Source organism: Lepisosteus platostomus, chromosome 27, assembly GCF_059453375.1.
Source record: "Lepisosteus platostomus isolate fLepPlt1 chromosome 27, fLepPlt1.hap1, whole genome shotgun sequence".
Taxonomy (NCBI): Eukaryota; Metazoa; Chordata; class Actinopteri; order Semionotiformes; family Lepisosteidae; genus Lepisosteus; species Lepisosteus platostomus.
The window spans coordinates 9,610,119-9,636,944 of record NC_142637.1 but is presented as its reverse complement, the minus strand read 5'-3'; the positions used below and the strand labels follow the sequence as shown (position 1 = coordinate 9,636,944).

Sequence of the window (26,826 nt, the reverse complement as noted above, 5' to 3'; positions counted from 1 at the left end):
GGTGCTGTCTGTGTGGAGTCTGTATGTTCTCCCGTGTTCACATGCGTGTCCTCCAGGTGCTCCGGATAAAGAAGAAAGATGCTCTGCCTCAAGATATCACTCTTTCTAGGATTGACTTCTACGTCAGGCAGCACCTCCGTTCTTCACAGCCGGGAGCTGCAGAGCGAAGCCAGGGGCCTGTCCCACAGCGCCAGGGCCAGGGCAGGTTCTGCTGGCGGCAGGTGGCGGTGTTCGCTTCACAGCATCAACTTCCAAGCCAGAGGACGTTCCTGTGGGACTCAATCTGCCTTAAACACAGTTTCCACCTTAATGAACAGTTCGCTTCATCGGAGCAGCGTCCCCCAAGTGAACCTTTCATTCCCCTCCTATTTATAAAGGAGCTGCTTCATGGCTAACTTTGCGTTGGATTCTACATCTTGACCCGAACCCGACACTCAGTGCCTGTCACTGGAAGGGCCTGCAAGCCCACAGACTGTCACTGCAGGCTGGGTACACAGACTCCCGGTGCACAGCGTGTGATCCACTCCAGGGTTTACAGTGCTGGCTGTCAGACTCCCAGTGTCAGACTCTCTGATGGACTATCTTGGGGGGACCAGACTGGTGTTGCGACTGACTGCACTGTCACACCTGGGGGGGACCAGACTGGTGTTGCGACTGACTGCACTGTCACACCTGGGGGGACCAGACTGGTGCTGCGACTGACCTGGGGGGGACCAGACTGGTGCTGTGACTGACTGCACTGTCACACCTGGGGGGGACCAGACTGGTGCTGTGACTGACTGCACTGTCACACCTGGGAGGGACCAGACTGGTGTTGCGACTGACTGCACTGTCACACCTGGGAGGGACCAGACTGGTGCTGTGACTGACTGGTGCTGTGACTGACTGCACTGTCACACCTGGGGGGGACCAGACTGGTGTTGCGACTGACTGCACTGTCACACCTGGGGGGACCAGACTGGTGCTGCGACTGACCTGGGGGGAACCAGACTGGTGCTGTGACTGACTGCACTGTCACACCTGGGGGGGACCAGACTGGTGCTGTGACTGACTGCACTGTCACACCTGGGAGGGACCAGACTGGTGTTGCGACTGACTGCACTGTCACACCTGGGAGGGACCAGACTGGTGCTGTGACTGACTGGTGCTGTGACTGACTGCACTGTCACACCTGGGGGGACCAGACTGGTGCTGTGACTGACTGCACGGTCACACCTGGGGGGGACCAGACTGCTGTGCCCCAGGATTCTGACTGACAACACTGTAATACCAGGAATGAGTTTTTAAGGTTATTTTATGAGCCAGCATGACTGAAGGAGAGACGGCCGTGGTGGGTGACCTGCCAGCTGGGAGAAGGTTGTGTTGTCATGTTTCCCATGAGGCCCTGGAGGACAGAGTCTGGCTGAGCTGCGTGCTGTGAGACTCCACTCTGCAGCTGCGTGGGATCCAGCTGTGGAAACCAGCCCCACGAGCTGAGGGGCTCAGGGCAGCTGAAACAGGGGTGTCCCCAGCACACAGCCCTGCGGGACCCCAGAACACTCGCACACAAAACTGTTCCCCCCGCCAGCTCCTGCACCGCTGAAGGCCAGAGCCCGGGGCGGCAGGTTTATCTTATCTGCAATGACTCAGACGTGCCCTTGAAAACGCAACTTTCAAGGAGCTCAACAACCTCCTCTCCCTTCCTGCGTTTCTTGAAAGACTTTAAATGGTTTCTTCCACACGCGGTGCACAACTGAAATTCGGAATTTCAGTCTTTCAAGTGGTGCCTCTTGAATAAAACCGTCTGTTTGATGGTCCATGTGTATAAATTCTGCAGCTGGAGCAGAGCCAGGGCCACGCGCCCGCCGAGCCAGCGCGAGCTGACGGGAGTCGCACGCGCAGAGGAATGAGCTGGGTGGGCAGCGGCGCGCGGCACGAGCTGATACCGCGAGCCCTGCGCCACTGACGCAGCACATCTGCCCACCGCCGGGGCCCCGCGCACCGGGGGGCTGCCCTGCGCGTCGGCGGGCGGCGGGGGGCGCTGTGCTGCCGAGCGCCCCGCCGGCAGCGCTGATTCACGCCGCGACACCGCTAACAGGCAGCCGAACCACAGGAACCGCACCGGTGTCCCTCTGTGATTCTGCCCTGCGTGGTAAGGTGGCGCTTGAGTAAAACTCCATTTTGTATTGCAAAGCTGCACGACTCGGTAGCGATCCGGAAGGCACACGGCACCTCTTGTGCCAGCTGTGCAAACTGGACACTGCCTGGCACGGCCTGTGTTTGAAAGACACCGAGGAGAGACGGGGCGGTGTTGTGTACACGCATGTAACAAGACCATTGTACGCACATTGACATAAAACCACCCTGACCAAAACGTGTAAATTCCTTGCACCTGTGTCAAAAACACTAGTCTTTAATGCGCAAACACTTCGGTCAATAACAGCGTCACCCGCCTAATCTCGGCACTTTCTTTCTCAGTGTGGATCGGATCGGCACGCCCCGACCACAACGAGAGTTTCAGATTAATACGCTCTCAACCAACCTTAAGGGCTCAAAGACCACGCCCTCAGCGCCGTTTGCGAGCCCTTCCTGCCGCCCCCCCTCCCCGTTCTATTGGCCCCGCCGCACCCCGACCGCCTCTTGGTTGGTTCTTGCACCTGTCAGTCAGGCCCGTTGCTAAGCGCCGCGTCTAGCACGCTAGTCTGCGCGCGCTCCTGTTTTCTGGCTCCCCGCTCGCTCACCGGGGGCTGAAGGAGGAGACGCCAAACAGGAGGAAAAAAATTCCACACTGGGGGGAGAATCGCAGGAGCAGATAAGGCCCCCGTTTTCGTTAAGATTCATTTCGGTTTTTATTTCAAGAAGAAGCACCGCCCCCGAAATTATGAAATGGCATTGTTAGTGTGAAAATATTATTTCACCAGATATTTTAAAGACAAAGACGTGTTTTTCCCCCCCAGATAGATTTTAAAAAATATTTTTCTCCCCGGCGCTGGGTGTCGTGTGGATATTTTTGAATTTTCTGGGGGTGCCCCTCGTTGCCAGGGCGGTCCTCAGGCTCGGTTCCGCAGGCTCGGCGAGACGGTACCGATGTCGCGACGGCCCGATTCGTCCCGCTGCTCCCGGGACCGGCTCTGCTGAAGCGGGGCGGAGGAGGGTGTATGAGCAGCCCGCGGAGGGCGAGACACGCATCGCCGCGGATTTTCCTCCACGCAGCGCTGGGTCGCGCCAGCCCGCCGCGCCGGCCGAGGGTCCCCGACCGGATCTAATAGGAAGGCGGACGACGGGGCCTCTCCGTCCTCCCACTCCGCCCGCTCCCTCGCCCTCCCCGGCCCGCACGGCGCCCTCGGCGGGGTGAGGTCCGAGTGTGCTCGGCCAGCGGGCAGTGCGTGAGACCGAGGCCCCCTCCCCCACGGTCCGAGCCCCCGGCAGCCCGCTCGGCGCTGCAGCCCCTGTTCCGGCCGGACTGCCAGGCGAGGTTGGAGCGAGGAGAGGAGGAGGAGGAGGAAGAGGAAGAGGACCCCGACCCCGAGTGCTCGCAAAGCCCCGAATTCTGCCGGCGTGCCAGAGCCCCTGGAAGCAGGGCTTGAGAGGAACGGCAGGGGCATGACTTTGGAGTCCATGATGGCCTGTTGCCTGAGCGAGGAGGCGAAGGAGTCGAAACGAATCAACGCCGAGATCGACAAGCAGCTCCGGAGGGACAAGCGAGACGCCCGGCGAGAGCTGAAGCTGCTGCTGCTAGGTGCGGGGCCGTGCGGGCGGGCGGGACCGGGGCTGGGGGCCGCGGTGCTGGGCGGAAGGGGGGAGCGGGTCGGCGCTGCGAGTCGTTATGTAATTGTGCTGCTGAAACGGGTCCTTCATGGGCCCGGCGGTCTGGCCGAGGCGCTGGAGACGCGCTGTGCCCCCGGGACGGAGGTTCGGGGGTTCGGCAGCCCGGTACCGCGTCGGGAGGGGGCTGACCCGGGGCGCGCTGTCAGTGGCGGGTGCGCTGCGCGTCTTCACGCGTGTGTCGTTCCCACGCTGCCGGGAGCTGTGTGTCCCGCGGGTGGGTGTCCGGGCAGGGTGAGTGTTTCAGGGGCCGCGGGGCCGAGCCGGACGGGGGTTCTGCTCGCGTCGGGAGGCGGGGCCGGACCGGACGGAGGACGAGGGGCATCAGCTGTTCTCTCTGCCCGAGGGGCCGGGGGTCCCCGCTAATCCCACAGGGGGGCTTCCTGGCTGCTCAGCTGGGAGCCAGCACCGGGTCCAGTTCTGCTAGTTTAGGAGCCAGCACTGGGTCCAGTTCCCTACTGCGAGCACCACAAGTCCAGTCTGTCCCCCGGCTCCTGCCCTGCCCCTGTCCAGCTGCAGCTCAGTGGACAGAAGGGCCTTTTCTGCAGTCCTGCGTGGACCTGGCTCCTGTAGCTCTGAGGGGTGCAGAACCCTGCGGCCTCAGTAAGGGGACCCCCGAGCGACCCCGCTCAGGGCCATCCGATCCTGCCCCAGCGGCCAGGCCTGAGGCCTGCAGGGACGAGGGGCTTCAGAAACTCGAAATGAGACGCAGTTCCACTGCGGAGCCGTCTCGGGTTTTCCTGTCTGTGGCAGCCGTGCTGCCGAAGCTGAAGGCGCTGTGTGCGGCACTATTTCAGCGTCCCTTCTGTCCTGCTGCTTGGCAGGAGATGTAAAGGCTGAACCCAAGCGATCAAGCGCTTCAAAACAAGAGTCTCCACTGGTAAAACCCGGAGTGGATCAGACCGCTGTGCACCGGGAATCTGACTGGCACTGCTGCAGTGGTAGTGTAACCCCGACTGCTCTGTGGAGAAATTGCTTTAGGCTGGCGGCAAGGTGGCGCAGCGCTGGGGCCCTGAGCTCAGTTCTGGACCTGGGGTGCTGTCTGTGTGGAGTCCGCATGTTCTCTCCGTGTTCTCATGGGTTTCCTCTGGGCACTCAGATTTCTTCCTACAGTCCAAAGACATGCTGGTGGGTTAGTGGGCCTTCTGGGAAAACTGGCCCTGGTGTGTCTGTGTCTGTGTGCCCTGTGATGGGCTGGCGTCCTGTTCAGGGTGACCCCCCCTTGCGCCCATTGCTCTGCTGGGATAGGCTCCCCCTGCCGCCTGCGTCCCTGCACTGGGTAGAGAGGTGAGGGAGTGGGTGTGTGGATCCCTTGAGACTGCCTCTGGGAAGGTGATTGAATCGGTGTGGTGTTGGCTGATCGCCCCCCCCTCTCAGAATTGAACCGAGGTGACGCTGAGAGCCCCGCTGGCAGGACTGGCAGTGCTCGAGCGGGCGTCCGATTGGCGCTGTTGGCTGGAATCGTTTCAGAGCGCATTCAGAATATTTAGGAAGCAGCAGAACGCTGCCTGCCAGGAGATGTAGGACAATCCTGAAAACCCCACAAGAGCCCCCCCGACCCCGCCCCAGTTCAGAGTCCGCCTCAGAGCAGCCTGGAGCAGGGCTGAGACGTTCACTGGCAGCTCCAGCACTCTGCTGCGTTGGCTCCGTGCGAGGTGGAATCTGCTGAAGATGAAATCTGTCCTTTTCTTCCTGTGCGTGAAGTATCTCAGTGGTGCATCTTCCTGTGAGCTCTCTGCGACAGCAGCTTCTGCGGGGGGTGGCTGGTATCTCGGGCTCCGTGTGCTTGTGCAATCGGATGTCTCGGTTCAAGACCGCGCGTGACCTGATGCTCTGGGCCGAAGCAGGCCGGGTGTGGGCCTGACCTCCAGCACGCCGAGCTGCCCGCCTGCCTGGCGCGAGAGAGCAGGGCGTCGACTCTTCTTGCATAGCTGCCAGGCTGGGGGCCTGAGCTCCTCTGCTGGCACATGGGGCCAAAGTGCCCGTGATCTGTGTGTGTGCCATGGCGCTCAAAGTACGTGCTGGATAGTTCCAGCCACTGCCGTGGGCTTCCACCAACAAGAACCCTGCCAGTGGGAAAACCTGGACTGGATCGGACTGCTGCGCAATGGGAGTCTGATCCTGTCCCACACGAAGCACACAGTGAGCGTCGTTTCAGGCGGTGAAGCTGTCTTCTAAGACAGAGGCCCGGCTCTGCAGGATGTAGGGACTTTGAGATCGTAGTGGCAGCAGGGCCCTGGGAGCCCTCCGTGTCTTGCAGAGGGGCAGCAGACCAGGCTCGTCTCCGGCTGGCCGCGCTGGCACCGGCGCCGGGAGGCAGTGCCAGGGCTCCTCCCCCGAGCTGTCTGCACTGCCGGGGTCAGAGGTCGCAGCGCCAGCTCGCTCCCCTGGGGTCACGCAGCGGCCAGCCTCCCCAGCGCCTGCGCCTGCCTGTAAATGGTCAAAACACTCACCCCCCCTCCCTGCACTGCGTCCATTCCCTGCGGATAGCTCAGCACCCCGGGAAGTGTCTGCCCGCAGCTCAGCGGTCATGCCAGACTGGCATGTGCGCCAGATTCTGCATCCCCTCGGCCTGCTCGCTCTGCATCGTCGTCTTCCTCGGTGCAGGGCTGTCTGTCTGCAGGATTCGGCCCTGATAGTTACTGGCTTAGCTGGACCCGCTGACCCAGTTCTCCCAGCTATTCCAGTGCAGCTAGCAGTGCAGCTAGTGGAGACAGAGCTGCAGAGCCCACCAGGATTAGACAGCTTGCAGCAGAGGTCTGTTCAGTACTGGTGCTGGTACTGGTGCTGGAGGATTCAGCCCTGGTCTGCAGAGTCCAGGCCTCTCCTGGAGGGTCCAGCCCTGGTCCTGGTGCTGGAGGGTCCAGCCCTGTTCTGCAGGGTTTCCAGCCCTCTATGGAGCCGTGAGGAGCTGCTCAGGCTAACGAGGTCATCGAGAGCTGAGGTGGGGAGAACCTGCGGACGCAGTGGGCCTCCGGGAGACTGCACAGGGCGCTGCTGGTTGTCGGGAAGAGTTGCGATTCCTAGATTTCGACCAGGTGCATCAGCCGCGTTGGAACCCGGCCCCCTCTGGCAGCGTGCCGCGGCGGCGGTGGTGGGTGGGCACGGCCCGGGCCTGAGCAAGCGCCTGCGGGCTGGGGGGCAGCAGCCGGTGGTTCTGGTGCCCCCCTGTGAGTGACGGGCGGGGGGCTCTCGGGAGTCGGGGGGCGGGAGCTGCTCTCTGCACCGCTGCCCGGCGCTCGGGCCTCAATCCGAGACGCGCCGGGTCAGAACTCCGCCTGCGTGCCGCCCCAGCGCCTCCCGGACATCTCGACTTATAAGGCAAAGTGCAGGAGTCGCACGACATCCGCACTCAGGCTGGAAATTCCTGCTGGGCGTCCTCCCCCCCCACCCCGTTGCTGGTGTTGTCAGGGCGACAGGTCCCCTCCTGAGCGCGTGTGGTGACCCAGGGGGCAGGGCCTGGGGAGTCCTGGGGACTTCGTCTCTTCATTCACAGATAAATGGCAGCTCAGGCTCCAGTGCTCAGTAGCGCAGGGGGGCTGTGTGGAGCCAAGCGAGGGGTGGCTGACAGCAGCCTGGTGCCAGACAGCCACAGACTTGCGGGGTCGATGGGCAGGACACGGGGTTAAACCGGGGCACCTGCAGAACCAGTACTGCCAGCAGAATTGTACCGTCAGGGCAGCTGCTGGGAGGTCCTGGACTCTACCACTGTGGTCATGGGGTGGGGGAGCTCGGGCTGAACCATCCCTGTTCGCTAGTCCGTGAGGCGAGTAATCAAGGGCTGGGGCTGGGCCGGCGGTCGGGCCTGTGACCCGCTGTTGCCTTCCTTTGTCCCACGAATGGGAGAAGAGGTTTATTCCCCAGTCAGGTCCTCTGCCCGAGAGGAAGGGGCAGTACAGACGGAGAGTTTTCAGCACCTCACAGTGGTGAAGTGAACAGAACCAGACAGCGCCCCTGGGCGGTGTGTGATGGGCCCGGCGCCAGAACCAGGATCGGTTGTGCTGAAGCTCCGCTTCGCGAGGAACCGCTGCTGCCTGTGTCCCACAAGCCTGCTGTGACTCCTCTGCGCGCAGCAGCAGGAGAAACGGGGTTTGTGGGGCGAGACTGTGGGGGAAGGGGTGTCACAGGGAGGACTCCCCATGAGCACGAGAATTGGGACGGTCCGGCTTCCGCTAGCCCCCGGAGGGCCGTGTAATAATAATAATAATGATAATAATAATAATAATTGCTTACACTTATATAGCGCTTTTCTGGACACTCCACTCAAAGCGCTTTACAGGTAATGGGGATCCCCTCCACCACCACCAGTGTGCAGCCCCACCTGGATGATGCACCAGTCCGCTCACCACACACCAGCTCTCAGTGGGGAGGAGAGCAGAGTGATGAAGCCAGTTCATAGAGGGGGATTATTAGGAGGCCGTGATTGTAGGCAGTGTAGGAGACACGGTGGGATCGTTTTTCCCTGGGCTCCTGGAAGCTGTGCTGGAGGGACAGCTGGCCCCGCTGTGCTCCTCCGGGCTCGCTGGCGGGCTCTGGCCAGGGGTGTGCCGGCTGGAGCACTCTGGGACGCCCCGGCTGTGAAGAGCTTCCTGCGCGCCCTGGGCAGGTCTTGCTAACGCAGGGGGGCTCTGCGGCAGATCGCAGTTAAACTCCGTTGTTTACTTTAAATATTTGCATGCTGTTTCACCACAATGCAAATTTCTTCACCTCCGGATTTCCCTGCGGCGCTGCCCGTGGGACCGCCGGAGATCCGGGCTCCCGATGAGCGGGCCACCCTCCCCGCCTCCGGGCGGTCTGCACGGGGAGGGGGGGTGAGATGCCCGTGGTGTGGCCCTGTGTTGGGGAGCCCTCGGAGCACTGGTGGGGGCCGGTCGGCTGTGCTCCACTTTGCTCTGAGTGACCTGTCACTGTGACCCCAGTCCCACCCCCACCCCTCCTGCCGCAGGTTCTGTTTGCAGAACAGGCCCGGAGCTGATCGGGTTCGGATCAGGTTCTGTGACGGGAACAGTGGCGCCCCCCCTCGCTGTCTCGTTCCTAGCTGTTCAGGATGGTCTCTATGACGACACGGATTTTAAAATTCCTGTTCCCATGCAGTGTTTGCGTCTCTGGGAGCCGCGTCTGGGCCGGAGCGTGGGGGTCCGCCGGGCCTCGGGCAGGCGCTGCTGGGGTGCAGGGGGCCGGCTGCTGCAGCAGTGACGCCCTCGGGGGGCCGTGCCTGTAATTGAGGTCTCTCCCTCGATTCTCACGCGCTGTCCTCCAAGGGCTGCAGGTGTCCAGCTGTCCAGTCCTGTCCCTGTCCACAAACTAACCCCAGGAGATCAATAATCCTGATCAGTTGCGCGGTCCAGGCAATTGATCGCCAGGCCTCCTCCTCCTGTTTGTAGCGCGGCATTATGGGATACCCCCACGGTGACCCTCGAACCAGCAGCAGGGGCAGCAAGTCCTTGTGCAGCTCTCTGCCCGGCACCGGGGGGCGCCAGCGGAGCCCGGCAGAGGACCAAGGCACAAGCTGCCCCGGGCGACACTGCCAGCTCACAGGCGCCCCGCCAGGCTCATGAGCCAGGACCCCAGAGGCTCACGACCTGTTCTGCACTGCCATGTGGGGGATCCTGGTCATCTAGCCCTTGGGCCCCAGAGTCACTGGGAACGGGAACAGGCACCAGGGGATCTCCGCGCCCCGAGAGCTGCAGCTGGACTGCTGTTGAACTACGGCAGTGGATTCCATGAGCTGCACTGACGTTTAACTGTACTCTTTAAAAAAAAGCCACCTCTGTTATTTAACAGCTCGTCAGTAAGGGACGTCCCCGAGCAATCTCCAGGAGCTCACTTTAAAGTTCCAATTAACGGATGTTTTTTTGGGGAGGGAAAAATAGGCTGAAAGGGCTGGAGGATCAGGGCTCCGTGGCAATGCTGGACACGACGCTGTGCAGTGGGGAGGCACAGCCCTGGCCAGCTGAGCCATCGGCAGGGCTCTGGTGTCGGGCAGGTGGAACAGGCCGGATCTGGGGCGGGCCTCTCTGCAGCCGTCTTGAGCAGCGCAGCTAAACCACAGAGGTTTCAGTTTCGAAGTCGGTGGTTGAGATCGAAACCCTGCGCTGTGGTTTTGACGCTGTGGGACTCGTTTTTTTTATTTGCGCCTCTTGGTCTGATGCGTGACTTTGCACAGGTTTGCTGAACACGGCCGCCTTGCTGTTGTCTTCGTCACTGTGGGCGCAGTACTGGTGCCCTCCTTTACTTAACGAGTCTAATTCAACTCCCCGCACCAAGTCGGCGCTCTTTTCCGGGCCTGACGATGTTCTTCCTCTTGCACAGCCTGGACAGGCCTGAGCCTGCCTGCTGGGCTCCGAGCCCTGGGCGCCACACGTTGTCCCAGCTCATCCCGCTGGTGTTCGGCAGGGCTGCAGCCTGGCAGTGGGATCTCCGTGGTGTAATGGGATTTGGGGCGTTGTCGCTCCGCAAGGAGCCCGCAGGTGGCGGACTCATTCGGGGTCAGTGTGCCGTGAGCCGACCCGGTGGGGTTCTGTAGTGACCGAACCTCCAGACTGGCAAGTCTGCGCCCCCCTTGCTGACGTCTGCGGGGGGTCCTGGGTCGGGCCCTGCTCTGCTGGCCCAGGCGTGGCGTTCCGTTCACGACGGGGCAGCTGGATTCCTTGACATGCAGCGGGTTCAGTCGATTCATCGCTTCAGAGCTACTGAGGGAATCGCAGTCATGAATGATAGGCAATATAACCCCAGAGCCACGTGAATCCACACTGTGTTGTTCTGAAATGGGAGCGATGTTCTTGCTGCTCGGCACGCTGGCCACCTCTATAGCTGTGTGTGTTCTGGCGGTCTGATTCCGATCCGTCTTGGTCGCTGGGTCTCAGCTGTTCTGGTCCGTGTGCTCTGCTCCCAGGCACAGGCGAGAGCGGGAAGAGCACGTTCATCAAGCAGATGCGGATCATCCACGGCACTGGATACACGGACGAGGACAAGCGCGGCTTCACCAAGCTGGTGTACCAGAACATCTTCACGGCCATGCAGTCCATGATCCGGGCCATGGAGACCCTCAAGATCCAGTACAAGTACGAGCAGAACAAGGTGAGGCCCCAGCAGAGCTGTGACCACCTGCCGCAGGGCGGCTCTCTTATCAAAGCAGCCAGGTGTAGTGGCCATGTGGGAGCACGATGATGGGGCGGGTCTGGGCACGGTCGCAGAGCCGAGAAAGGGGTTCAGGGGTGCAGGGTGAGGTCTGGGCCTGGTCACAGCGCCGAGAGAGGGGTTCAAGGGTGCGGGGTGAGGTCTGGGCCTGGTGAAAGTGACTAGAGAGGGGTTCAGGGGTGCAGGGTTAGGTCTGGGCCTGGTGATAGTGCCTAGAGAGGGGTTCAGGGGTGCAGGGTGAGGTCTAACCCTGGTGGCAGTGCCGAGAGAGTGGTTCTGGGGTGCAGGGTGAGGTCTGGGCCTGGTCACAGCGCCGAGAGAGGGGTTTGGGGTTTGGAGTGAAGTCAGGGCCTGGTCACAGCGCTGAGTAGGGGGTTCGGGGTGTGGTCTGGGCCTGTGACAGTGCCGAGAGAGGGGTTCAGGGGTTTGGGGTGAGGTCTGGGCCTGGTCATCGCACCAAGAGGGGGGTTTGGGGTTCGGGGTGAGGCCTGGGCCTGGTGACAATGCCGAGAGGAGTTCAGGGTCAGGTCAGGGCCTGGTGACAGTGCTGAGAGGGGGGTTCGGGGGTTTGGGGTTCGAGGTGAGGCCTGGGCCTGGTGACAGCGCTGAGAGGGGGGTTCAGGGGTGAGGGCAGGGTCTGCCTCCGCTCACAGCTCTGCGTCTGTCTCAGTCCAACGCCCTGCTGGTGCGTGAGGTGGACGTGGAGAAGGTCTCGTCCTTCGAGCAGCCCTACATCAACGCAATAAAGATGCTGTGGACGGACCCAGGGATCCAGGAGTGCTACGACCGGAGGAGAGAGTACCAGCTGTCCGACTCCACCAAATAGTGAGTGAGACAGGGCGCCGCCGCCAGGGGCTCCTGGTCCTTTTCTTCAGTTTCAGGCGCAAGTCTGGCAAAGCTCTTTCACGTGGGGGTGACCTGCGCTTTGGCCCCCGGAGGGCCTGTGCGGAGCTGAGGTAGAGCCCGGCCCAGGACAGCGGCTCCGCTCCGGCTCCGGCTGCGCTGGGACAGACGGGGCTCTGGGCTCAGGGCTAGACCCCTCTTCTGTCCGTGTGTCCCGTGTGCGTGTCTGTGTGTCCCATCTGTAACTGTCCGTCTGTTGTTCTGCACTGTGTCTTTCTGAGGCTGAAGAAAACTGACAGGTTGAGGGGTGGTTTTTCATTACAAGAAGTTAAACGTAGACAGTTTCTGATGTGGTAATGACCCTTTGACTGATTTCTGAAGAGGTTTATAGGTTTAGTTGTTTGTGCCTGATCTGCTGCCTGGTCAAAGCAGAGATCTGTGTGTTTTTGAGGTCTAGTTTTTGCTTTCTGATGCCCCTTAGCTCCTGCCTGTGGCCCATTCGGTGTCCCAGTTAAGAATAATAAAGCTCTAATGGCGAAATCAGGCCTGAGCTGCTTTTTGCTGGACGTCCCAGTTGCTGTAAGTGCATGATTGTCCAGCCTCAGGTGACACTGACCACTCGTCCCAGAGCCAGCCCTGCAGAGAGAGCAGTCAGTACACACTGACCAGCCCCCTGTGCAGATGGGGCGCTGTGGAGAGGGGGTGCTCACTGTAGGGCGAGGTGTCCAGCCAGTGGCCTCAGGGGGGCGCTGCAGTAGATAGGTTGTAAGGACTGCTGGCGCAATTCTGGATGGGACATCCTCTTCCAGACGCCTGTCCACCCACCCCCAGGGCAAGAAGGGCAGTGCGGGTGTGGTGCTACTAGCCAGTTCCAGATCGGACTCTTGTTAACTGCCCAGGTTCAGCACGTTTGAGCACTGCGACAAACAGGCTGATCCAGACTGGCTGTGGTGCTGAAACACCAGCCTCAGTGCCTTGCAGTTCCAGTGCGCCCCCTGCTGTCTGGAGTGTGACCCAGCCTGTGCAGAGCGCAGTGGCACTGAAACACTGGCTCGCTCCAGCTGGTAGCAGCAGGGCTGCCTCTGTTCTGATGGCCAGCGGAGACGGGCAGCCCTGTGTCCAGTTCCTGTCTGTGTCCAGCAGGAGTCCTGCTTGCGATGTGGCAGGAGCTGCTCTCTCTGTCTGTTCGTTTGTATGTATGTTCCTGTTTTTTTTTCTCATTCCACAGTTACCTTAGTGATATAGAGCGCATAGCGTCGCCGGGTTACGTACCCACCCAGCAGGACGTGCTGCGGGTTCGAGTGCCCACCACAGGAATCATTGAGTACCCCTTTGATCTGGAGAATATTATCTTCAGGTACTGGTGCAGAGTGCTGCTTCTGTCGCCACTGCCTCTGTTGCCTCACAGCTCTCCCAGACAGCTGCCTCTCCGGGCGGCCGCGGGCGCAGACCCCCCCCAGGCCACGCCAGGGCATGCCGCGCCAAGCGGGGAGCAGCCCGGACCGTCACTGTAAAGGTTCTGATCCGCCAGCTGAGCTGGTGAGCAGGAAGGGCCTGTAATGCTGCTGCAGGAAAAACAAACTGTTACAATAGCGGAATGGTTCTCTCCCTCCAAGTAGAGAATCTGCTAAACCAATACGGATTCGTGACACCAAGACGGTATTCCCAGTCATCCTGAATTTTGGGGTCTATCCCAGTCCGGGTCCGATAGTTTTCCGAGCCGGGTCTCTCCCCGCTCCATGGACCTGTGGCTTCACGGCCAGATGGGATCCATCCCGGTCACACGCAGGCTCCTGATCCTTCCAGTCGGCACGTTCCTGGAGTGGTGTTGCGCCCCCTGCTGGTTTTGTCCGTGTGCGGTCCAGGCCCTTCTTTTGCTCCCGGCGTGGCTGCGGGGGTGACGGCGGGCAGACGGGCGCTCAGGGGGGGCAGGACCCAGGGGTCTCGGAGAGATGCTGTCTGGGAACGACGCGCGCGCTTTCTGAGAGATACGGGGAGTGGGTGGGGGCGGAGGGTTAGGAGAAGGGGCCATCCCCGTATCTCTCAGAAGAATAGTACGGCCCCTGAGGGACTCCCACCAGCCCTGCACTCCTGGGCGGACTGGTCCACCTGCTCAGAGGGGTGTGCTAACTGCTGTCATGCTTTTTTGTGTGTTCCTGTGTTTCTTCCTTTGTTTGTAGCTATCTAAGCGATCTGGATCGTATCGCGGACCCCTCCTATCTTCCCACTCAACAGGATGTGCTTAGAGTTCGCATTCCAACAACAGGCATCATTGAATACCCCTTCGACTTGCAAAGCATCATCTTCAGGTAGAAGAAGCCGACAGTTACTGACTCCAGTGCTGCTGAGCGCTGATTCCCGTTATCATTGTGTCCCTGTGTATCAGTCATGACATCTCTCGTGTCTCACCTCTTTCCTTCACTTCCTCGGTGGTGCCCCTGGGGGCGAGTACACTACCCCCCCCCAGCCCTGCCCCCGGGGGCAAGTGCGCTAACCACCCCCCCAGTCCTGCCCCCAGGGGTGAGTACGCTAACCCCCCCCCCCCCCAGCCCTGCCCCAGGGGAGAGTACACTAACCCCCCCCAGCCCTGCCCCTGGGGGCAAGTATGCTGCCCCCCAGTCCTGCCGGAGGTGCGGGGGGTCTGGGGTCCAGCCTGTGCAGTTTCAGCTGCAGTGGGTCTTTGTGGCCACAAACCAGAAAACACAAAACTGATTCCGTTTCTCATTCCTACCCTCCGCTCCTCCTTACGTACGAACTGGTCGTTTGAATTTTGGTTTTCAGCTTCCTGACCTGTGTCTCCGCGAGTCCGCGGCAGGGGCTGCCAGGGGTCCCGACGGGGAGCCCCTGCGCTCAGAAAGTGTCCCAGCACTCTCGCTCCGACAGGACTCGCCCCTGCTCTGAGGACGAGGGGCACGCGGGCACACAGCCTGCCAGCCTGGCGCACAGGGGGGGACCACAGGAAACTGCTTTTACAGCCGAGAGTTGGGGCGGGGGCGCGTCTTTACCCAAAGGGTGGTGGGAGTGTGCAGCAAGCGGCCCAGCTGTGCCCTGGCTTCTTTCAGTGAGAAGCTGGGTGAGATTCTCGAATCAGTTAGTTCTTAGTAACCAAACGCGATGAGCATGAACAGCTTCCTCTTCTTAGCAATGTTTATGTTCTTACGTTGCTCGGCTATGTGCCCCTGTTCCGCAGATGGGCGGGGAATCTTGGGGTGTCCCTTAATTTGGGGGGTTTGGGTTGTGAGGCTCCCACTTCTCTGGATAGCTTCCTCTATGGGGTCCGGAAGTTCTGCGCTCTTCCGCGGCGAAGTTTGGAAGGACGGGTTTCAGATGTCCTACATCGGGCCGCTCGTCCGCTTAAGTAGGTCAGTGGCTCGCACAGGAAACGAGGTCGTCCGATGTGAAGGAGTTTTATTTTAGGCAGCAGCTCCTGGAGGTCCCATTTATCAAAGCTGTGCCGCGCTCACCGCGGAGAGCAGAGCTGCCTTCCAGAAATATCCGCGCTGCTGCAGCCAGGCTCCCCGTCCCCCATCCCTCCTCCTCCTCCTCCTCTCCCCCCGATCCAGGAGTCTGCGTTCCCAGCCCACGGAGCCTCAGCGCTTGCTGGCTGCGATGCAGTTGGACTGGTTGTTCTGTTAGCCGAGCTCGGGCTGTGCAGGTCTGGACTCTCCAGGGACGGAGGCCTGCGATGACGGGCCCTGAGTCCAGTTCAGGGCCCTGAGCCCCTCTGCGCTGTCCCAGGCCCGTCGTGAGCCGCGGGCTTTATGCTGCGTCCGCGGCAACGTCCCTGCGGCTGCGGTGTCGGTCTCTGTCTGGAGGGCGGAGGTCAAGGCTGCAGGGAAGACAGGATGATGCTGAGGGCCCTTTTCAGAGCTCCGTTCACCTGACAGCCACGGCCCCCTGGATTCAGGAATTTGGGAGCACAGCCGCTCGGATTGTCGGCATGTCTCGCGCAGTCAGGGCAACGAGGCTTGTCCAGGAGGAACCTCGCAGTTACTGTCTTTGATGGTCCACTTGAATGGTCAACCAGCCTGTTTGGGAATGAGTAGCTAATTGATCTGAGGATCTCATCCCGGCCATCGGCTTGACTCGGACGCCTCCAGTACTTTGCGTGGAACAGTGCCTCCCGTTCTCAGTTCCGAGTGCAGTTCGACCCGTTTAGCCCACCTGACCTGGCGGCCCTGCCCCACGCGGAGCTGGGGTCACGCGGTGCAGGGGCTGACCCTCCGTCCGCTGGAGAGGATCGGTCAGTCAGTGGCCACGCTCCCTCTGGCCCCCAGTCGCAGCCTGAAGCTCCCCCTAGCGCTCCCGGGCTGAGCGATCTGTGATGCCGGGGAGGGGGGTGGTCCCAGTGTGTGCCTGGTGGTGACCCCAAGTCTGAACACATGTCTGCTGCGCTGTGCATGTGAAAACCTGGGGCGCACCGCCCCGCAGGACAGGGGTTCATATCTCCCCTCTCCCTGTCCCCTGGAAGGACAAGGAAGATGAGCTGACCTCTGACCTCTGACCTCACCACACTCTGACCCCTCTCCTGCTGCCCTCTCCTCTGCTCTCTCCTGCTTGGCTTTGCTGTGAGCGTGCTCAGGGTGGGGTGGGGCGGGGGCGGGGGGGGGGGTCACTCTTGCCTTTTAGACCTGTGGCTTGCCCGACTGCCCAGCTGGTCACCCCTCTTGCCCCACTGGGCTGAGGCTGCACCAGTGGGGCAGAGGGGCCAGCGCCGTGGGCTGGGGCTCTGTGGGAAGGGTTGAGTCCATCACTGCACGGAGGCGCCAGTCTGTGGGCTCCCTGCTGCGTTATTGTGATGCCTGCCTGCACCTGCGGTAGTGCAGGAACGGTGCAGTAAGTGTCCGAGGCTGGGAGTGGCGCTTCCTTGCGCTGATGGGTTCACCTGCTGCCCAGAAGGACGAGATCTTCACTTGCAGAATCCCTGCAGCTGCCCAGCTGTGTGGGCTGGAGCGATGTTCTTGCAGTTTCTGTCATGTTGCTCCACTGCCCATCTGAAAATTGGCTTTAAGAAATGAGTAGATTTCACTGCATTGGAACCTCGGGTGAAAACATTAAGGTGAAGCAAGATATCGTCCTCCTGGAGTCTAAACAGTGTCTGTACTTGTTACTTTGCTTGTTTGTATTAATAATTGTTAAAGTGTGGACTAAATGAATCAAGACAGTAGTCATCAGGGGGATTCACAATTACAGATACAGAAAAGGTTTCTCTTGGTGAAGATTTTAATTAAGACTGGCTGCCTTACTTACCACAGAGTGCTAATTGGGATGCGAGCAGGTTGCAGGGCAGTCTGGGTAGTTGAAGAGCGAATGGGTGTAGAAAGCAGGAAGCTTGCAGAGAGCCAGCAGAACTGCTGTCAGGGTCAGGGCTCAGGGGTCCCCAGGAGTGAGTGAGAGAGGAGTGTAGAGGCAGGAGTGAGTGAGAGGAGTGTGGAGGCAGGACTGAGTGAGAGGAGTGTGGAGGCAGGAGTGAGTGAGAGGAGTGTGGAGGCAGGAGTGAGTGAGAGAGGAGTGTAGAGGCAGGAGTGAGTGAGAGAGGAGTGTAGAGGCAGGAGTGAGTGAGAGAGGAGCGTAGAGGCAGGAGTGAGTGAGAGGAGCGTAGAGGCAGGAGTGAGTGAGAGGAGCGTAGAAGCAGGAGTGAGTGAGAGGAGCGTAGAGGCAGGAGTGAGTGAGAGGAGCGTAGAGGCAGGAGTGAGTGAGAGAGGAGCGTAGAGGCAGAAGTGAGTGAGAGGAGCGTAGAGGCAGGAGTGAGTGAGTGAGAGGAGCGTAGAGGCAGGAGTGAGTGAGTGAGAGGAGTGTAGAGGCAGGAGTGAGTGAGTGAGAGAGGAGTGTAGAGGCAGGAGTGAGTGAGTGAGAGAGGAGTGTAGAGGCAGGAGTGAGTGAGAGAGGAGTGTGGAGGCAGGAGTGAGTGAGTGAGAGGAGTGTAGAGGCAGGAGTGAGTGAGTGAGAGGAGTGTAGAGGCAGGAGTGAGTGAGTGAGAGGAGTGTAGAGGCAGGAGTGAGTGAGTGAGAGGAGTGTGGAGGCAGGAGTGAGTGAGAGGAGTGTGGAGGCAGGAGTGAGTGAGAGAGGAGTGTGGAGGCAGGAGTGAGTGAGAGAGGAGTGTGGAGGCAGGAGTGAGTGAGTGAGAGGAGTGTGGAGGCAGGAGTGAGTGAGTGAGAGGAGTGTGGAGGCAGGAGTGAGTGAGAGGAGTGTGGAGGCAGGAGTGAGTGAGAGGAGTGTAGAGGCAGGAGTGAGTGAGAGGAGTGTAGAGGCAGGAGTGAGTGAGTGAGAGGAGTGTAGAGGCAGGAGTGAGTGAGTGAGAGGAGTGTAGAGGCAGGAGTGAGTGAGTGAGAGGAGTGTGGAGGCAGGAGTGAGTGAGTGAGAGGAGTGTGGAGGCAGGAGTGAGTGAGAGGAGTGTGGAGGCAGGAGTGAGTGAGAGAGGAGTGTAGAGGCAGGAGTGAGTGAGAGAGGAGTGTAGAGGCAGGAGAGAGAGAGAGAGAATGGAGTGAAGAGAGAAGATGAGATCACTTTATTGGCCATATACAATTTCTTGCATTAGGAATTTGTCTTTTCACAGACCCCATCTTGCTCTCCATGAGACACAGACAGGGAGAGAAGCTGGGGGTCAGAGCGCAGGGTCAGACATTTATACAGCACCCCTGGAGCAGTTGGGGTTAAGGGCCTTGCTCAGGGGCCCAACAGAGTAGGATTCCTCTGCCGGCTGCGAGAAACAAAAACGGAAACGTTCCAGCTACAGGCCCCGCCAAGGTGTGGTTTGGGCTGTGGGGGTGTTGTGGGTGTTAACATGGTCAGGAGGCTTGTGGATGATCTCCTGTCGTCTTCTCCTTTTCTCCCTCCCTGCCTTTTCCTCACCTTCTCTCTCTCTCTCCCTCCCTGGACTCCTCCGTCTCCTCTGCTGTCCATCTCTGGCGAGCAGGATGGTGGACGTGGGCGGCCAGCGGTCAGAGCGCAGGAAGTGGATCCACTGCTTCGAGAACGTGACGTCCATCATGTTCCTGGTGGCGCTGAGCGAGTACGACCAGGTCCTGGTGGAGTCCGACAACGAGGTGCGTTGCTCCTGTGGCTCCGGAGCCCATTCCTGGTCCAGCTGTGGCACAGCGGGGGGGTCTAGACCTCCAGTCACAGCTGGCTCAGGGGGGAGCAGGGTCTAGGTATTCCAAAGCCATCTCCTTCCACTGCAGCCAGCTCCGGTGGTACCAGGAGGCCGTAGTGAAGATGTAGCGTGTTAACTGGGATTCACCAGGTCCTGTGGGGTTTCTGAATTACACAGTCCTGCTCCAAGAGGGGCCGAACAATCCGAGCCAGTCGCAGCTCAGACGCAGAGCAGTACTCGGGCAGTTCGAGAAGAGGACAGCTGGACGCCCCTCGTTCATTCTTTAAGAATTAAAGAGTGTCCCAGGTCTGCTCCAGCAGTGTGGGAGAGCCCTCCTGCTCTGGAGAACCTGTCTGAACTTGTCTAAGTGAGATATAGATAAGATCACTTTATTGGCCATATACAATTTCTTGTATTAGGAATTTGTCTTTTCTCAGACCCCAGCTTGCTCTCCATCAGACACACAGACAGGGAGAGAAGCTTGGGGTCAGAGCGCAGGGTCAGCCATTGTACAGGGCCCCTAAGGAAGGCCCTTAACCCCAGCTGCTCCAGGGGCACTGTACAATGGCTGACCCTGCGCTCTGACCCAGCTGCTGGTTAAGGTTAAGGTCCTTCCTCAGGGGCCCCTCTGCCGGCCACTGGATTTGAACCGGCAACCTTCCAGCCACAGGCGCAGATCCTGAGCCACAGTGCTACCGCTCCGCCCCGGGCTACCAATACAGGTCCGCACCTAGACTGGGAGACACCAGCAGCTGTGACTGCAGGGTGGTTCTCCAGCTGAGAGGCTCCAGCCAGTACCTTTTCCTTATTCAGCCTTCGCTTAACTGGAAGATAGGCGTGAGAATACGACATACTGTTTCTTTCCTCATCTTGCGACTGTCATGTTTCCTTGCTGTAGAGAGTGGTGCTTTTCCAACATTACCTTTATAAATGTTTGCTGCAAAGTTTTACAAATTGGAAGTTTTAGGCAGCTCATTTGCCAGCAGCTTTATTACATTACTTAATTTATTACATATTGTCAAATTTGAGAAAACTTTCCAGCACAAACTCTCGCCCTTTCTGCAGCTTCTTATAGAAAACTGAATTATTCACACAGGGTTGAGACACCAGGATGGATCATCCCCACAGATAGTTCTTAAAACCTGACAAGTGTCTTTGCACTTCCTTAGTGCAGATACTGCCACTCCTCACAACAGGTTTCAACCGTGCGGCCCGGTACGGCTCATTTTCTGTCCCGTGCTGTCGGACTGGTCTGGTATGGCTCTCTGTGCTGTTGGACCGGTCTGGTACAGCTGTCTGTCTGTATTGCGCTGTAGGAGCAGTCAGGTACGTCTGTCTGTGCTGTTGGTCTGGTACAGCTGTCTGTCTGTGCTGTTGAGCCGGTCTGGTACGGTTCTCTGTATTGCGCTGTCGGACCAGTCGGGTACGTCTGTCTGTGCGTGCGTGCTCTCGGACCGGTCCGGCTGTCTGTGCGTGCTCTCGGACCGGTCCGGCTGTCTGTCCCGCGATGTCAGAAGTAAGTTGTTCACATGCAAACCCTTCCTCTCCTCTCCTGCAGAACCGGATGGAGGAGAGCAAGGCCCTGTTCCGAACCATCATCACCTACCCCTGGTTCCAGAACTCCTCCGTCATCCTCTTCCTCAACAAGAAGGACCTGCTGGAGGAGAAGATCATGTACTCCCACCTGGTGGACTACTTCCCGGAGTTCGATGGTGAGCCGGCTGTGCGGAGTGTTTCCGATAGGCGTCTGTTCCTGCAGGTGTGTTCAATCCAGCAGGCGTGTCCGACCGCTGTCCTGCAGGTGGATCAGGACACAGGCAGACGAGAGAGGGAGAGAGGGACGATGGCTCACCTGTACTATGCACATCTTACAGCCCCCACCGCTCACAGGCTGTGCTGGCATCTGGATTTTCCCAGATGTTCTCTAAATTTTCATTGAGCAAACCTTGGATTTCAGTTATGTTTTTGCTCCCCAGGAGCGCTGACAGGCCGACTGTTTTCTGCCTGGATTGAATTACTTGTCTGTGTGCTGGGCGTGGGGTGGATTCCTTGGCGATCTGTTACAGAGGTGATCGGCCACTGGGTTTGTTTCTGGGTGTCTGGTGCCACCTAGTGGCTGACTGGGACACTGCTGGGGCGGGGAGAGTCCGGGCTGGTGTCCTGTGCCGGACTCGCAGTGTTCTGGGGATGGCGGTTCTGGTCTTGCCCGAACCTAACGGCGCCCGCGCTTGCTCTGTGCCCGCAGGCCCACAGCGGGACGCCCAGGCCGCGCGCGAGTTCATCCTCAAGATGTTCGTGGACCTGAACCCGGACAGCGACAAGATCATCTACTCTCACTTCACCTGCGCCACCGACACCGAGAACATCCGCTTCGTCTTCGCCGCCGTGAAGGACACCATCCTGCAGCTCAACCTGAAGGAGTACAACCTGGTGTGAGCCGGCGCCTCGCGCGCGCGCGCACACCCACGCACACACACACGCGCACACACACACTCTCGCCCCACAGCCGCCCCCAGAGGAGCAGGGTCAGCAGAGAGAGCAACACTAAACACACAGAGCTGGGAGACAGGGCGAATCAATCAGATCTCTATATATATATTGCTGAGAATATTTTAAACATTTTTAATAATTATTACTATTGCTACAACTATTAGTACTATGAAAGAAATGATTAAATAAAAAATAACAGGAAAACACACACAGAGGGAGGAGAGGACCTGATTTTTATTTTTTTTCTGTTCTTTCGTGAAAACCGGCGAATCGTTCTGGGTCTCGTTGGGGGGAGGGTGCCCCCTTGTGCCCGATCCGGGCACACCCCGCGCCACCTCGCTCGCCGCGGCGTTTTCCAAACTGGCCGCGTTTCTGTCCAGAGCGGCGCCGGACGCCCGGATCCTCCACCGCGTCCCGCGCCGGTCTCTCTCTCGGTTCCTCCCGCCGCCCGCGGTTTCCATTCCTCCCTTTCCTCCTCCATTCCCCATCGTGTCACCGCTGTGATCCCGTTCAGAAATGATTGCGGTTTAAATACGATTTGATTTTGCTGTACTTACCGTTTGTGGATTACAGTAGCGCAAGGGGAGGGAGCGGAGGCGGGCCGAGAGGATGTTGATGGCGTTCATTCCGAGACGCTCCGCCGGGTTTGTAATTTTGGCAAAGGGCTGCTGTCCGGTGAGCGCCGGGACCGGTTTGTTCTCCTCGTGCTTCTCCAGCTGTTCTGTCAGCATGGTGTCAGACAACTAATGGTGATTTTAAGAGAAAGTAAATAGTTTTATTTATCTAATTTATGGACCAGACTTTTAGGTGTCGTTGTTGATGATTTGATGTGAAACGAAGCCTGGCTTCTCTCCCCAGTGAGACTGGGGGGCGGTGGGGGCGATCTCGGTTCCCAGCCAGGGGACCTGCTCTTTCCCGCCCCCTCCAGCTTTCCAGGGGTTTCTGTCTCCAGGTGCCCGCCGGGCCTCCACTGCTCCCCGCCCTGGGGAGAATCGGTTTTAGAAGCTGCGCTTCAGTGCGAGAGCAGGGTGCCCCAAAACAAAAGAGCCGGGACACCAGCGGCGGCGGGCGGGGAGGTCTGCCAGCTCGTGCTTGGCGACGCTGTTTTTGTTCCCCTCCCACGTCTGCGCTGGTTTTCGTTCGTCTTCGTTACAAGGGCTAACAAACGCCAAACCAGCCGAGCGGAGAATTCGGTCAAGGCCTCTGGGGGGAGAGCAGGGTGGAGGGGCTCCTGGCCCCCCACAGCAGTCCGGGAGCCCAGCGCCGTCCTGACATCCCTCCGAGCCTGCAGCAGCGTCTCCTGGCTACTGGCGGCCTCCCAGGCTGCAGCAGCAGTCTCCTGCGAAACACAGCCGCTGAACAGGCCCGAGCGAAGCTACGCCCGCGCCATTGGGCGAGAGTGTCAGCGTGGAGCCCCTGCTGCCCGCCGCGTCGTGTGAAAGGGTATTTTACCTCGGAAGGGGCCTCAAGCACAGACCAAACACGCCAGGTTGTGCGACACGTGTCATTTCGGCTCATTTTCTTCTCCACTGCACTTGTCTAAAGTCCTTGGCAAATTGGCAGATGACCACAGTTCTGAATGGTGAAATGTATTCTTTCCTTGCCCACACCTGAGCCTCGTTTCCTGTTCGTAGTGTGGTTTAGTACAGTAAGTAGGGTCCTGTTATAAACCGGGTGGTGTTCTGGCACACCGTCAACACTCCCTCTTCAGGCTGTTCGGCAGAGCTGCACCTGTCCACCCTCTCCCAGATGCTGCACTGCTGTCCCAAGTCTGTTGCTCTTTGAGGACCCATTAGAAACCTCAGCAGTGACAGGGGTGTGGTATTGGCTCGATTAAATGCACTCTTCTCTCAAACACCTGAAAACTAAATGGATAAAGGAGGTTATGTAAATGAAATTTTTACTACTCTCCCAACCACACTCAGAGGTAGCACATGGTGCTGTCCATAAGTACATTTTAAGTTTTTCCCCAATCAGTATCAAGGCCTTCTGAAAGAAGGGCTCATAATACAATGCAGGGCAGCTGGCAGGGCCCACAGCGCAGGGCAGGGCAGGGCAGCAGACAGGGCCCACAGGGCAGGGCAGATAGCGGGGCCCACAGGGCAGGGCAGGGCAGATGGCGGGGCCCACAGCGCAGGGCAGGGCAGATGGCGGGGCCCACAGCGCAGGGCAGGGCAGATGGCGGGGCCCACAGCGCAGGGCAGGGCAGATGGCGGGGCCCACAGGGCAGGGCAGCAGACAGGGCCCACAGGGCAGCGCGGGGCAGGACAGCAAGCTGAGGCATGGATGGTGTATCCTTTGGACAGAGACACTGGCCCTAGAATAACCCACAACTCTGGGTAAATGAGAGGAGAGGCTCTATCTGTAATCGGGTGTTACACCTGTTAATTTGTTTGTTTTATCATTGAAATAGTGCCAACACACAAAATCCTCATTATTACAATTCACAGTATTTTGATTTAAGTGGTACAGAAAGTTGACAGCAAGTATGTAGTTTGCACAACATGAAAGCTTCTACTTTACATTACAGATCTGTAAGCAGTATTTGTTGTGCAGGTGTATGAGCCAGGGGAGACCCCCGGATGTGTTCTGCCCACCCCAAACACTACACACTCACACCGCTGTCCACTCCAGCGTGACAGTCCAGGCCTGACTGCCCGCCTCTGTGCTGTAGTCAGCTCCTGTAATCGACCATGCTTGCAGGTACTTCAATAACCGAGGTGTGGAGCTTTGCTTGTCATCAGTACAAGAGAGGTGGAACTTCGAGAAATTCAAGGTTTTATAAATGCTGAGACACGACCTGAACACTATTGTATTTAGAACCATTTCATATAACAGATTGTTCTCTCTTCATTGTTTTTGATAAAGCAGGATGATTAAACATTGTGTAGTGATGTATAAAATTCAAGTCATGTATTTTTTTTAATTTGCTTATTTTCCTATTTTGGTTTGTTTTGTAAGTATACCGAATGTAAATGATGTACAATATCAATGTGCCAATCCCTGTGCTCAGTAGCGCCTGACCTTCTCAAGTGCCAAGGTTGTGAAAATCATTAGGTGGCCTGTGTATTTCTACAGCCCAGTTTTTAACACAAGAAACACTACATTAACGACTAGCAACTCAAGAGAAAAGGACAAGTTTATTCTGTATTTAAGAGTAAAGAAACTGCTGTTTGTAAACGTTGTCATTTAAATACCACGTGTTGTCTGGGCAGAGGAGGGCAGCACTGAGGCCTTGCAGGGGTCTGAACGGTTATTGATTAACAGTATTTTTAGCCATATATAATTTTTTGTATTTGTTTCATTTCAACCACTGTTGCCTGAACCTCATTAAAATACATGAAAATGGTTTTCATAGCCTTCTCCTAAAAAAGAAAAGAATAATTACAAAAAAAAATTATCTGTTTTAAATTGGAATAAAATTTGTTCCTATACCTGCTGTGTCGTTTCTTTGATCTCCGGTTTCTGCCGATACTCTCGGGTCTCTGGTCCGGGCCTGTGGCCGACCTGCTGGCCCTGCAAGAGCCGGACAGCGTGGGTCACCCGGGCCGGTGCATAACTCGCCGGGTTTTGAGCAGCACTGGGCTGAGGGATCAGCTGCCCCTGTAGAAAAGAGAGTGAGATGACATGAAATACCGCTGCAGCGCCACTAGAGGGAGGGCGAGAGCCGCTGAGCTGCCTCAACACCGTTCATCTAAAAGCGTCTCACACAGAGGGGGCCCGTTCCCTCCCTCCATTGTGCGGATCCCACCTCAGCCGAGCCGCAGCGGATGAGGGAGAGAAGCAGCTTCACCGGTGGAGTTAATGGGGACCGGCAGGGAGGCCAGACTAAGCCCCGAGAGGAGTTCAGTCCCGAATTGTGCTTTTATGCGGGGCGCTTGCCCTCTTCCCCGATGCCAGTCTTTCACGAGCTGGGGGATGTGCGCTGTAGGCCTGGAAAACTGGGGTGAAGCTCCCAGCAGCGCCAGTACCCTTCACGCGGGGGCTCCAGCTGGGGCCGCTGGGGGGGCCTGTAGCAGGCTGCTGCAGTGTTTCAGAACAGTGACCGCCTGCAGGTGGCCATTCGGCCCACCCAGCTCATTAGGCTTCTGCTAATTGATCCGGGGACCTCATCTCCTGCTTGAAAGAAGCCAGGGTGTCGGCTTCACCTACTTGGCTGGGAACCTGTTGCAGACCCCTGCCACCCTTTGTGTAAAGAAGTCACTTACACAGAGTTTCTGTATCGGCAACCCTGAAATACCCTCATCCAATCTCCTCGTGACCCTGTGGGCAAGGGGTCAGAACCAGCGCAGCGACCAGGACGCACCGTGCAGAGAGCGATCCTGGGTTCGAGACAAATGACAGCCCTTTGGAAGAATGGAGAGGTGGGGGGGGATTTTTTTTCCGGTTTTATTTGTCATGCCTTTCTTCTTTAGGTTTTGCATGCAGAGCAGTTTGCATTCAGCTCTTTTTTTAATCCCTGAATTCTTTTTCAATTATCAGCTCCCTCCAGTCGCCCTGGTGCCAGAAAGGCGTTAATTATCTCTAATTACCCGGCCCTGTGAAGACGATCTCCCAGACGTGCGAAGGAGCTGCTAGCAGAGCTCCTGACGGTTCTGCAGCTTCGTGTTTCACTTAATTGCCCATTGTGAGCCGACTGCAGCGCTGGGCTCTGGTGAACAGAGACGCTCTTTCCTGCCTGGGTGAATCTCATCAGGTCACGAGTGGCTCTGAAAATACACAGATCAGAGACAGTTTTTACGAGACAATGACTAGTTCACATTGACGCCGAGCTGAAGGAAGCTAGAGCAAAGGACAACATAGACTGCAGAGTTCAGAACAATATATCACACCTACACATAGTGTAGTACAGCATATAGCTCCCTACACACAGTACAAGACAGTGATACAGTCCTATGCACAGTACACTACCACATCTTACACAAAGTATACTACGGCATGCATCTCCACAGTGCAGCACAATATATAACATTAGGGATGCCTTCCTAATATTACGTTGCACCCCCTTTGCCCTCAGAACAGTCTCAGTTCGTCAGGGCGCAGATTCGATAAGGTGTCTGAAGGGTCCCACAGAGATGCTGCCCCGTGCTGACTCCAGTGCTGCCCACAGATGTGTTGACTTGGCTGGTAGTGGATCTCTACTCCGGATAGCTCGTTCCATCTCATCCCTCAGCTGCTCTACTGGATTGAGATCTGGAGACTGGGCAGGCCGCAGCATTAAGCTGAATTCATTGCCAGGCTCGTGGAGACGTTCCTGAACAATCTTAGCCTTGTGGCACAGGGCATTATCCTGCTGAAAAATCCCATTCGCAGATGGATACACAGCTGCCATGAAGGAATGCATCTGATCGGCAGCGATGTTCAGATATCCTGTGGGATTTAAACATTGCTCCACTTTTATCAAGGAGCCCAATGTCCCAGTGTGCCATGAAAACACTCCCCCCAGCATCACACCA

At 58.2% G+C, this 26,826-nt stretch overlaps 1 protein-coding gene across 3 annotated transcripts; it reads left to right on the top strand.

The window, feature by feature from the left end:
• The first annotated feature begins 2,685 nt into the window (after window positions 1-2,685).
• Window positions 2,686-24,804, top strand: LOC148639312 (guanine nucleotide-binding protein subunit alpha-11). Of its 3 annotated transcripts, XM_088622152.1 has the most exons (8): window positions 2,686-3,718; window positions 10,700-10,884; window positions 11,615-11,769; window positions 13,016-13,144; window positions 13,968-14,096; window positions 18,704-18,833; window positions 20,439-20,592; window positions 21,126-24,804. In XM_088622152.1, exons 1-8 carry the CDS (start codon window positions 3,583-3,585, stop codon window positions 21,314-21,316), a joined length of 1,209 nt encoding a protein of 402 aa, XP_088478278.1. In that variant the 5' UTR covers window positions 2,686-3,582; the 3' UTR covers window positions 21,317-24,804. The 3 variants fall into 3 exon arrangements, with proteins under 3 accessions (XP_088478278.1, XP_088478280.1, XP_088478279.1); XM_088622154.1 differs by lacking the exon at window positions 13,968-14,096; XM_088622153.1 differs by lacking the exon at window positions 13,016-13,144 and having other exon boundaries at window positions 2,689-3,718.
• Window positions 24,805-26,826: the final 2,022 nt, after the last annotated feature.